Genomic DNA, 12,747 nt, shown 5'->3' with positions numbered 1-12,747 from the left:
CAACCGTTTCTGTTTTTGAGGGGTCGGACGGTCTGTGTGGTGTCGGGTGACGAGCCAAGGCGCGCACCAGGGGAGGGGGAGGGGGGGGGGGCGCGGTGCAGATGCGGAGAATGGATTTGGAGAACACGGTCTTATGAGCACTGGGTTGGCATTCTGCTGATGGTCATAATAAGTCCACGCAGACAAACCTCGAGTGGGACAGCGGTACGCGAAGTTGTGGTGCCGGCTCCTAAGTCCCCTGCTGGTTAGAGACGCCCCCGAGGTTTAGAGGGGCCTAGCAATGTCGACCAGGTGTTGCGCGTACAGAGCGGTGGTCCACACCCCTGCGCATCCAGGTGGCAGCCACGTGTATCTTGTTTTGAGTGCTGAGAAGAGCCCGCATGGTGTCGAGTTACAACTTGCAGTGCGCGCTGTACATAGAGGCGCAGGCGTGGTGCGCATGCAGAGAACATTGTCTTCAGAACACCGAGTCCTGATGTCACCAACGGTCATTATTTTTCCACGCGGAAAAACCTCGAGGGGGGACTGCAGTATGCGGTGTGGGACACCAGCGCCCGAGCACCCTGCTGGCTAGAAACGCCGCTGAGGTTCGAGATGGCCTCAATAAATCGTGCGTGCCTGGCGTGTTTGCTGAGGCCGTCAATGACCACATGGAAATAGGAGAGGGAAACGAAGTTGTGGGAAGAAGGAAAACAGGGTTGTTTTCCAATGCATTTACTTTTGAGAGCAACGCCATCCCTTTGGGTTGTGGCTTAAGCAGATTTTCAACTCTCATTGGCAGCTGCTGCTGTGGGATGGGCTAACGATCCTACTGCCCTTTTTCTTTGTCTCTCTCACCTATAACAATCGAGACGAAGAGTTTGTTCTCAGTCTAGGCTTTAATCCCTAAACCTGTAAGACCAGTAAGACTCCATACGATGCAACGCTAGTCTGGGCCGTAACCACTTAGTGGTAGAACAGTGAGACTCGGTTGGTCGTATGTAGTGACAGTTGTCCTAGGCTCTAACTTAAGAAAAAGTAGAAGAGTAAAGCGCTGTTTACTTGTGTGTTCTGCATAATTGTTCTTTGCATTTGACTGTGTAAATATTTTCGTTGCAATATATCTTCAGGTTTTGTTACGTCGAACCTGCCTTCTGCTTCATCAACGCCGATAATCACCTTGAAGAGACTTTGATCGATTTTAAGGAGAAAAGAACAAAACTGAACTGTATGCTTCACAGGGAGGCTTTGGCATCGAAGAAAATGAACCAAGAGCTAGCGAGCATGATGCAGCATGTTGACAAAGTTGTGAACAGCATCAAAGTAAGGCCTAAGGCCAGTCACCTTTTCAAAGTGCTTTGTGAAGAGATGGGTTCAGAACACCAGCACTTGCTCCCATGTACACCCACAAATATGCTTTTTTTCCTCCTTTGTTCCTTCGATGTCACCATACCAACATTTTGAATGGCACATTCAAGAATTTTACATTTTAGACATGTTAACAAAACAAATACGACCCAGCAACGCAGCCTACGATCGCCAAACGTCACCGGGCTAAAGAAATGCACAGCTCGCCACTGTCAAAACGTGCATGAAACGCATGCCAGCGATTCAAATCTGCATCAGCCAATAGGAGTGCTTCTTGGGGATCGAATCCCGGCCATGGCGACCGCATTTCGATAGGGGCGAAATGAGAAAACACCCGTGTACTTAGATTTAGGTGCACGCTAAAGAACCCCAGGTGGTCGAAATTTCCGTAGTCCTTCACTACGGCGTGCCTCATAATCAGAAAGTGGTTTTGGCACGATAAACTCCATAATTTAATTCTTTAGGAGTGCTTCTTGTGCACACGTGGCAACACGGGCAGCAGTAAAGAATCGCGATGGCAGTTTGTCCCCTTTTTGCTTGCTTCTCTTTCTTTTAGTTTTGCATGGCCAAATACGGCGATGTGGCTATCTGAAGCTCCGATCTCTCCTTTTTATAGTGGTACCAAGTTTACGCCGCTGTGCCAACGGAAAGCTGCGTGATCTACGATGCAGTAAAATCTCTTGAATTCTGATTTTCTACACAATTTTTGTTGGCAGCATCCTGTAAGTGCCAATTTCTAGACTTCTACCTCGATTTCTTCGAAATATTTCTCTACATAAAAAAGGAACACCTGGCATTATCGCTACAGCCAGCACTAGTGGCGTTCGAGAGTGTTCACTGCCTTCTATTTAGTGCAGGCAAAGACACCACTGCAAAAATCAGGATACAGCTTCTGTGTAGATGAAGTGCTATCCCAAAACATGGTGCACAGAAAATTACATGTGTTCAATGCTTCATTAACTGGGATGAAAATGTGGTCCACACAAATGGTCATCCTTATTAGTTTCTCGCCTGATCAAAGCATAGGGCGTGGCACATCGCATGGCCAGCATCTATGCGTCGCGTCTAGCTGCATCATGGTTTTGAACAGACACGTGTAGTAACCAACATTATTAGAACCGACATGGTTCTCGTAACATTGTCAGTAACTGTTGCAACCAAATGCTATGCATGGAGCTCACATCAAGTCATAAGCAAGCCAGAACATTGGTTTTCCATCTGCTGCACTGAGCAGACGAAGCAAGAGGAAGAGGAGGAGGGAAGGTGCGCATGCACGGTAAGCCCTCATGAAACCGGCTTATTCCATAAAAAGGACAATTCCTTTAGAACACAGCAGTGCTTTTACAGAAGATGCATGCATGAGAGCATACAGTGGCTGCACTCTGCTGAAGTACAAATACTTATTGCAAAGTCATTAGACATGGGGCCAACGAGGCAAGAGCACAAACTTGCCTGGGATGTGGATGTTGGTCTTGCTCTTTAAGCTTGCTCCTCTTGCATATCCGTATACACAAATATTTCGATCGCACTTTGGAGTGACACGAATTAACTCTGGATCAGTGACATCTTCCATTCGGTCCACAAGCAGGTATGGGTGGGATGTTCGCCACTGAAGTGGCCTAAACTTCATAACTGAGATAAACCTTCCAAGGTTATGAATCTCATTCTTCAAGTATTCTCCTCTTATGAGGCCTGACAAGTAGAAGAGTTTGGCACCCTGCATGTACAAAAAGCACAGATATTAGCCATGCCACCTCACATAACATTTTTGTATAGTCATACAGCAACATGTAACAGTTAACAGTACATGGCACAGCAATGTGCTGTAGGTTGACAGAGAAAAACAAAACATGTGAAAAAATACCTATAGTATATTATTTCTTCCCCATTAATTAAAGCCACAAACACATGCAGGTAAGAAAATATAATTGCAACAGCTAAAAAAGATAATCTAGTTCAGTTTATGGTGTTATCAGGGTGTCTACCAAGCTGACATTTCCAAATTCCCTGAGTTTTCCACGTTTTCCCTGAGTGCCTTTGTAACATTCTTTGAGTGACACAGATCTTTGCTTTATGTCAAGATGGGCTGACACAATGTCCCTAGATGCTGTCACTCTCTATAGTAAGCATGTTAAAAATATTTTTTTAATGACTTATTCCAGTCCGAATAGTAGGGAGAAGAGTTTATCTTACTCAAAAAAAAAAGAAAGGACAGATGGGAGGGGTTAGTAAAATACATAGCGCATCAAATATCTCCAAAAAAAAAAAAATGGTAGAGCCCATTGTAAATTCAGCTGAACATTTTCAAATACAAATAAAAAGAGATGCATACAGAGCATACAGAAGCAAATATTTTCGAATATGAGCTATTTCTATCAACTGATAGCAAGCTCTTTGGTATGGGTTCCAAACTTTGTCACAAGTAAGATTTTCTCTCTGCAATTGGAAAGTCAACCTCAACTGTCCCGACATACTATCAGCCTGCGCACAACGCGTCAGTGTTGCGTTTCACTGCTCTAAAGAGTTTATTTTGGTTTGGAAGAGGTACACTTGCATCTAGGCGTTAGCCAACATTTTGCTTCTTGAGCTCATGCTCTTTCAAAGAAGTGGTGGCACACATCCTTTCCTGTTCATTCCTCAATGCATCGGTCCTTTCTGTTCTCATACTCCTCCCGCCACGCGTTCGCTCCACGGACCATTTGGAGCATTCTCTTGGTCAGTTGTACAGCTTAAGTTCAATTTTTCGGACTCTCGAGGGGTCGCGAAAACGTTAGAAAAAATGAATGCATGTCTCTTACTGCCCTTAAAGGCTCTAATCTCAACAGGCACATCTCAAAAAGCTCTGAAAGCCTGCCAGTACACTTATTAGGCAAATCCATGTTCCTGCAGGGACAGGAGATGGCGGGAGCACGTGTGTATAATTGAAGAATACACACTGGAGTTCCATGACAATTGCCTCCTTCCCCCACTTGTTAAGCGTCCCCGCAATACTTCACGCATAATAATGCTGTATTATGGTGAAGCTTAATTTCGGAAACCAGCATAATTCATCGCGTCGCGCTTTCCAAGCTTCAAAGCTGTTAGCGAGTATAACAAAGGCTGAGTCAGCGCCTAACAGCGGCAAATTGCTAACAGTAGTGAACGTCGAAGTAGCTAGGCCGAGTGTTGCCGCGCTGGTGGCTACAGCTGCCAGCGGATCTGTGTGCAAGAGCACCAGTTTGAGGCAGCCACATAATCAAAACGGCGGTGGTGGTGGCTTTGATTGATGACGTTTCGGACCTGCGGTCACGGCAAGAAGTTGGGAAAATTGGATGGCAAAGGGTTCTTGCGTCCTAAATTTTATATGTTCTTATGCATTGACTCTGTGGGGCATGTGGTGGTGCCGCGAAGCCGTCCAAATCATCGGGCATGCCCCAATAATAGGCGTCCGGAAAATCGGTTGTTGACTGTACACTGGCAAGTCTTCCAGCCAACACAACGTCAAAGACGATTCGTTACAATTACTCTCTGTCACTCGAGCCAGCATTAGCGTGACTTTCGTTCCCTTTCGATGAAATTACACCTAATGTTCCCTGATAGAAGCATAAATTCCCTGAGTATTTCTAGACTATAACATATCCTTGAGAATCCCCAGTTTTCCCAGTTGGTAAACACCCTGGTTATATTGACAAGCTATTTTACATAATTGAAATTTGACAGATCAGATTCAAACAATGCGTTTTGTACTTTTAAAAGTTAACAATATCAAGCGATATAAACATCCTACCCAGGTTTGTGCTCATTTATAAACATCCACATATGATTTCATCCACATAAGAATTTCTTCAGAGTTCTGACACTTTGCTAAGCAACAAAAGTTACATTTAAGTGTGTGAAATTTCACTCCATGTGCCTGTATCAATGACTTAAGAACAGCAGGAGTCATTCCACATGGTTGCTTTCATGTACAGATGTACCACTGTCTATAATAAAGCAGGAGGCACAGTATCATCCACTGCTAAAGTACAAGGTAAAGTTGAAAAAAAAAAACATTTTTTTCAAAATGACTTTTTTTTTTAGTGAGATGTGCAATTCATTGAGCATTTTGTGGAAACAATTTGGTTCCTATGTTTTTAGTTCAAAAGATATAGCAACAAATGTAGCCCTATCCAGCACCTGAGGAATTGAATGTGCTCGTGTGGAACATATAAGTGCCCAAATTCAGCAGTTCTTTTGTTAAGTTCAGACATCAAAAGATCAGCAAGTTGTCTTGTTTAGTGGTGCCTACACATTGTTGTCTTGTTTTTCATACTAGCAGCCACAGTATGGGGAAGTTCAGAGTGGAGAGGCAAGGAAAACAAATGTTTGCTGATAATCAACACACAGAAGTCCCAGTGCTGAGGCTGCATAACAAGCGAGAAAATAATAATAATAACAATAATATGAGGTGCCACAAGAGCAAAAGAACACAACAGGACTCAGGACGAGACAAGCTACAAATATGAAGAATTTTAGCTCTTCTGAATGTCTTTTGAGTGCGATCCAGTTCTTTGAAATCTTTTTTATTGTTGATTTTCTCAAAACCATTTTTTTTTTTGCAATTTTTCCACAGATAAACAAACATGCCTTTTTTTTCTCATAAAAGATTTTTTTTGCGGGTTTCCGCAGAAGTATTACGTCAAGATTTTTTAGTGAAACTTTGCACACCTATTTCCCAGACTGTTGGGTGTTCAAGGAACAACAACAAGTAAAATTGTGCAGCAAGTTTTGATACGGCTGCCTTTTATAGCAAGGCGTGCCAATTGGAAGAGCATATTTGTTTATTTAATCAGTGTGCTACAAGGATTCACTGAATCTCATTGGTTTTGATTCATTGCACAACTCAAGGGCTCACCAGGTGAGCCCTTGAGTTGTGCAATGAATCAAAACCAATGAGATTCAGTGAATCCTTGTAGCACACTGATTAAACTGCTGCCAAAAACTGTTTTGTTATGATGAAGCAAATTATTGTTATGTGTGTAAATGCAATGCCTGCATTTATTTTTTTTAATAAAAAAAAAGAACATTTAAACTATTGTTATGCACATTATGAAGCTGTCGTATGCCTAAAAAGTGTGATTTATAACACAGCCTAGTAATATGTATTGATTATCTACTTGTAAACTTTTTTTTTTTACTGGATTTACTGGAAGTTGGCATCACACCTTCAAGGGAACTCATGAGTGAACAGTATGTGCAAGTTATATAGTAAATTACGCCTGGATTTCATAACAGCAAAACATATGCCAGGACAAACAATCCCTGTCTCTATGCCTTGTCCCCCTACCCCTCCATGGAAAATCCACTGCAGTGCAATTATAATACCCTTCTTCAGTGATAAACGGAGGGTCGGAAAGAAGTCGCAGCCAACTTTTTGGGAGGAGTCCTTCCTAAATTCCTAACTTGTCGCCTTCTACAGTAAGCAGCATTTCTCTTTCCTGTGGCAATGTTAATAATTATGGTGCTACAAGTGGACAAACACTTACCTGATAGATCTCAGTCCAGAAGCGATGCTTCATTTGCTTTTTGGTATGACGCAGTGTCTTGGCATTCTTGATCATGTCCAAGTGTGAGAGTACACCCATGATTCTAGGGAAACCATGAACTTGACAAATGTTCAAAAACTCGAAGGTCTCCATTTCAAAGCCATAGCTGGCATCTACCATGAGCAGCACCTAGAACAGAAGATTTTCTACATACCTCGAATGATCCATGCAAATACACAAGGCCTGAGAGAGTTCAGTAAACTTTCGTAGCAAGTAGCTATGCTAAGTTCATTATTACAAGTGCTATCTGGGCCAGAGCGCAATAAAAGTAGGTATGTTAAGTCTCCTAAAAATTTACCTTGTTCATACCAATTCGAACTCTTAGGGACTATGGACCTTCTAGCAGCTTCAGGTTCAAGGCACTAGAAAAATTTCAGCCATATCTGTGTAGTAATAAAACATGAATTTGTATATTTAGATGGGTTCAAGGAGGGCAAAAGGCTTTGCATGACAGGGTTGCCATGACTGTGAAGTTTTTCTCTTTTTTTATAAGCTCAAACAGTGGCATCAAGGGTGCGACAGGATGTATAGAAAGGCTAATGAATGAAAATCAAGAATTTTGGGCAATCACTAACTGCAAATGAAGCAAAACTCAGGGCACTATTGGCACCAAACGGTATCACTGGACTACAATTTATCGCCATGTGAAGCTTCACATTGTCACTCTATTTCTCGGGTCATGCAGCCTCATGCATTCAAAATGTTTTCAACGGCCATTTACGGTTCATACTGTGCTTGACGATCCCTTTGCCATTTCTAGTGAGCACATGTGCATCTGCAGAAAGGCCTGAAGTTCGGCAGTCACCACAGCTATTGAAAGCTGCAGTGTTTCACAAAGCCGAGTAGCACAGCCTGTAGTGAGTGACACTGTGCAAAAGTGGTTTCCAGGCCACCACGACGGATAGACACAGTGTGTTTTTCACTGATGCTAGACACGTCTGTCTGGGAAGCTCTGGTGTTTCAAATGCCCACAGCCCTGGCAGTCATAAAATTACATGTTGGAAAAAAATGACTGAAAGAATGTTTGAGAAGTTGGGCACAGTTTGTATGCACACAGCATACTATACTAGGAAGAGAGCGTCGGAGATTGTGCATCCAGGGCAACAGCAAATGCAAGCAGATTTAGCTTCCTAGATCATAGCAAAGCCCACATATAAAGGCATCCAGAAGCTAACTAAGGAGACACCTCGAGGCATTACATGACGTCAGTGCTGGGGTTGTTTCTTCTGCAGGCCAACTGAGCATTACACATCACTCTCTAAAGAGAAAAACTTTGCAAGCCTTCATTTCTTTTTGGAGGTACTTTAATGCTACATCAATGGCTACTGTCCTTGCAAGATAAATGGATGTAGTGTGCAAGCTGTGAAAGTAGGCAACCAGCAAATTGAAATTGAAACATTTGCATTTGCTATTGCACATGCACTTATTTCTTATAACAATGGTAAGTCTGAGTGCACCATTGATATCAGGCAGCCAGTTGGATTAATATTAAGAATGTGCACTTTATGTAACAGAGGGCCAGGATTCTAGGTTTTCAGCAAAAACACAAATTTGTACAAATAAAATCACATCGTGTGGAGATTGAGTACTTACCAAATCGGCTACTTTTGCCACATCTATCATGCAGTTGATATCATTGTTGCACTCCAGAAGTGTGAGCCTACGTTTCTTTCCTAAAAAAATTAAAATACAAAAGTTAAAAATTGTGCAATGGCCCAGTCCCAAGTTCACTGCACTGGGTATATCACAAATTTGCACCTCATTTCATTTTAAACTGCTTCTTTCTCTTTTCAAAGCAAGCCCCCTCACTAATAAAATGCAAATACACAGGGCAATACTTGGTAGCCTCCATGATAGAAAAAAAAAAAGCATTCAGTTTAGATGAAAATGTGGACATTATGAAGAATTTCCTACTGTTCTTATTAGAAGTTTTCTATTAAGGTGTACCAGCACCCTAGAAGCAAATTTATTTTGATAAGTCTATTTCATGCTCCTGACATTTTAAGAATTTTCACACAATTACAAAAGTTATATAAGAAAATTAAATAAAAATTTTTTCAATTAAATTTTGAGATTTTACATTCCAAAAGTACAATTTGATTACGAGGCAGGCCATGGTGGGAGACGCCAGATCATTTTTGACCACCTGAGGTTCTTTAACGTGTACCCAACACACGATACATGGGTGTTTTTGCATTTTACCCCCAATTAAATGCAGCCGCCATGGCTGAGATTTGATCATGTGGCCTCATGCTTAACAGTGCAATGCCATAGCCATTAAGCCACCTTGATAGGTCAAAAGGAAAATGCAAAACACTTCCCTATGGATTCAAGCAACACCATTGTTTACACAGTTGCAGTCTTTCACCAACCAATGCACAAATCACCTAGTTTCTTCAGGCATAAACATTTCCCGTAAAAAAAATAATAAACAAATATAAAGTACCAAAAAGATCAACTAATAAGGCAGAACAAATTTTAAAGAAATTTAAGAGGAGAACAAGCAAGAGGGAAGCTGAAGCACATAAAGACCCCAGCTATGAGTATGGCAAATTCAAAGGAGCCCTGAAACACTTTTCTAACCAATCATAAACTGGCATCACTATTACAGGACGCTGGCTCATGAATTTACTGCAGCAAAAAAATTTGAAATCCTTCAAGCGAAGTTAGACATAGTTTTCATACCAATGAGCGGTTTTCTCCGTCCTTTTGTCTCCACTTGGGTGTAGGAAGCTATACATGGGACGTGGCAAGGGGGCAAGGCTCCACCCAAAAGTTGAGCGTCTCGCCAGTGAAAGGGCTTGTCGTGGCACGCTGTGGTGGCCACAACATCTGCTCTATGCAGTACGCTGCTGCTATCTCAGAGGCCACACAGCTATGCATAATTGTGTGTAAACCAGCATTGCAAAGAATTGCATTTTACGTCTTTTCAAGATTGCAGACATATATATTTTTATTTGTTAACCTCAAAATTAGCAATAATAGGAACATTGTGAATGTTCTTGTGATCACTAAATCAGCCAATAGGTGTTGGTGAGCTTCATTGCTTGCTACAATGCCATTGCAAAGGCAAGAGCAAGTGATTTTTTTACTGTTTTTGACATGACATCGTAAATTCCCTGCTGCATGCAGTGCAATAATATTTGGCTCAGATGTTCAATGAGCTTCTTCCACAGATTGGCAGCATTTTCTTACTATGTTCAAAAAGTGTTTCAGTGCTCCTTTAAGGTGCAAATGCCTTTGCTATTAAAAAGTAACCAAAATATGATTCAATGCAACTTGTGACAACAGGAAAATGATGACTTGTTCTTTCAAACTTTCTATGGGAACTGGGTAGTATTTTTGTCTGTTTCTAAAGTGCCGTAGTGTATCCATACATTTGCCTAGGATAGCCTCCTCATGGTCCTCAGGGGGGCTGTGATCCTGCAGGAATGCTAAGTGCACATTCTTTAGACAAGGAAAAATCTCTTTTAGTGCACCAATCGTAAGAAAGAAGGTGACAGGACAGAGGGATTTGTCCTATCGCCTTCTTCTTTCCTCTCTACAATTTGCACACTAAAAGGATTTTTCCTTGTCCAAGGAATGTTTCACCAAGCAGCCCAAGTGGCCATTCTTTTCTGGTGGACATGTTCTCGGGCTGCAGCAGGTGCCACAGGGTTCCCTTGCAGCATTGCTTTCCCCGGGGTCCACAGTATGTGGATGTCTGGTATGGGCTTGCCTTGCAGTAGCTTCAAGCCTGTGTGGCTGAGTCTTCTTTTCTGGAATCTTCTGCAGGCCTCTTGCGAGCATGTCCCAATAGCACACACCCTGTTACACATGGCGATTGCCAAGGCTATCGCTGTTTTTTCCGCTCCAGTAACATTGAGCTTGCAGTGTTGCTGCCCTTATCTCCGTCTTTTGTTTTTTCATCAGTTATGCTTATTGCATAGTTGTCTTGGCCCTTGTACCTTGCCGCACCCATGTATATGATGCTTTCGCTCTTGTTACTTCACTCCAGCATTTTCTGTACTGCCTTAGCATTGCTAACTGGCACTCCTTGTCATACTCAGGATGCAAGTTCTTGGGAATGTTTAATGAGACATTATCTTCTGCCTTATTTCCAGGGGCATAGTGCATGTCTAGTTCGACAGAGTATCCTAGTTTTATAGTGGGGCACGGCCCGTGGTGGTTAGCATGAGTCTTCTCAGTTGGTTGATGCTGTGCCTTCACCAGCTCTTCCCAGGCATTGTGGACTCCCATCTTAAGTAGCTTCTCCGTGGGTGCTGCCGGAGATAACCCCATGGCTAGCTTGATAGTTTTACGAATGACAATGTTAGCCTTGCTCTTTTCAGTATTCTTCATATCTACATACAGTCTGCCATATGTTAATTCTGCAAATAAGGAGAGCCTGGATAATTCTGATGCAGTCTTCTTTGAGGCTGTGCCACTTTTTGGCTACTCTTCTAATAAGGTAGGTCAACTGCATCATGGTCTTTTGCACCTTTTGCAGCTCCGCTTCCCCGCCTCTGTCCTTTTGTATAACGAGGCCAATGATGTGTAGCTCATTTACTTGAGGTACTGCTACCCCTCCTAATGGTAATTTTGGGGTCTGGCATTTCTTGTGGTGGTCTTCCTCTTGTACACTTGCATTAGTGCCAAGAGCTCGGATTTTTCCGGTGTGCATGATAGGTCACGGCAATCAAGGTATTCTTTTGTTGTATCAATGGCTTCCTGCAGTGCTTTTTCTTGCTGCCCTGACAGTCCTCCTGTTGTCTAGATGGTCAGGGCATCCCCATACAGGGCTTGGCCACTTCCTTCCACGTTTTTCAGTTTCTTAGGTAACGAGCTCATGGCAAGATCAACTAGCGTAGGCGACATGACCAAGTCTTGCGGAGAGCCCTTATATGGCACCTCAAGTTTGACCGCTCATAGGTTGCCTACCCTACTGTCGCAGTGCTATCCTTGAGGAAGTCTGTGATGTAGCTGCGAACACGTTCTCCGCAGTTGTTGTGGCTCGGTGTAGGAGGACCATGGCGTGATTTACGTTGTCTAATGCTCCTTTTACACACATCAGGATGGCTCTCTTGCTGTTTGTTTGAAGCCAGTCGATTACCTTTTCTCTTAGTTTCAACAATATGTCTTGCATCGATAGGTGTGTTCGGAGCCTGAACATGTTATAATATAGATAACCGTTTTCTTCCGGGTATGGTTCAGAACCATATGTTTGTAGATTTCGTATCTCGATTAGTTTGTTAGGCTTGGGAATTATAGTACCTTCCTCTTGTTTCCATGTTGCTGCTACTTTTCCTTCCTACCAACACTTGATATATGGTAGCATTGCCTCCGATGTTGTGCAGAGTTTTGTTACTTATTTTGACCTTTTCTGATGTGGTATTTCTGATAAGACTGCTTAAGGCATTTTCCATCTCCAGCATGGCAATTGCCTATGATGTTCAGGGTTAGGCTGGCGTTTATAGATGATTGTTGCTGAGTCGATGCTTGTGTCATCACTTCCATCGCCCAAGAACTTGGCTTTGGCCTCTCGTAGGATATCTTCCTCCATGCTAGGATGGTTGTGTATCAACCTATGGTCATGCTGCCTGATTGTTGCCTTACTTTCTTTCTTGGAATTGCCTTGAGTATCATCCATGTCTTCTTGGTGCTCAGCTTACCCTGCATCTTGGTGTACGTCTAATGCCAATTTTAACATCCTAGTTTTGCTGTGCATTCTTCACCTCCTGGGTGATATCTTGGCTATGCGGATCTTGAGTCTACTATTGCACTTTTTCGCTTCCATCGCTTTGTCAGACCTCCTCAAGCCTCCCAAAGCTGTAGGAGGAGGAGGCCTACTGCCAGC

The 12,747-nt window shown here is 42.7% G+C and overlaps 1 protein-coding gene across 2 annotated transcripts in view; it reads right to left on the bottom strand.

Annotated features, from left to right (window-relative positions):
* LOC142578861 (ribosome biogenesis protein BMS1 homolog) overlaps positions 1 to 12,747 on the bottom strand; it is a 195,465-nt gene that overhangs the window by 174,588 nt on the left and 8,130 nt on the right. For both annotated transcript variants that reach the window (XM_075688505.1, XM_075688515.1), the window contains 3 exons: positions 8,505 to 8,584; positions 6,852 to 7,040; positions 2,800 to 3,064 (listed from right to left, as the gene is read on the bottom strand). In XM_075688505.1, coding sequence (XP_075544620.1) covers positions 2,800 to 3,064; positions 6,852 to 7,040; positions 8,505 to 8,584 — 534 coding nt within the window. The remainder of the gene's footprint in view (positions 1 to 2,799; positions 3,065 to 6,851; positions 7,041 to 8,504; positions 8,585 to 12,747) is intronic.

Source organism: Dermacentor variabilis, chromosome 1, assembly GCF_050947875.1.
Source record: "Dermacentor variabilis isolate Ectoservices chromosome 1, ASM5094787v1, whole genome shotgun sequence".
NCBI classification, from domain to species: Eukaryota; Metazoa; Arthropoda; class Arachnida; order Ixodida; family Ixodidae; genus Dermacentor; species Dermacentor variabilis.
The sequence above is the reverse complement of the archived record's forward strand: the minus strand, read 5'-3'. Positions and strand labels throughout refer to the sequence as shown.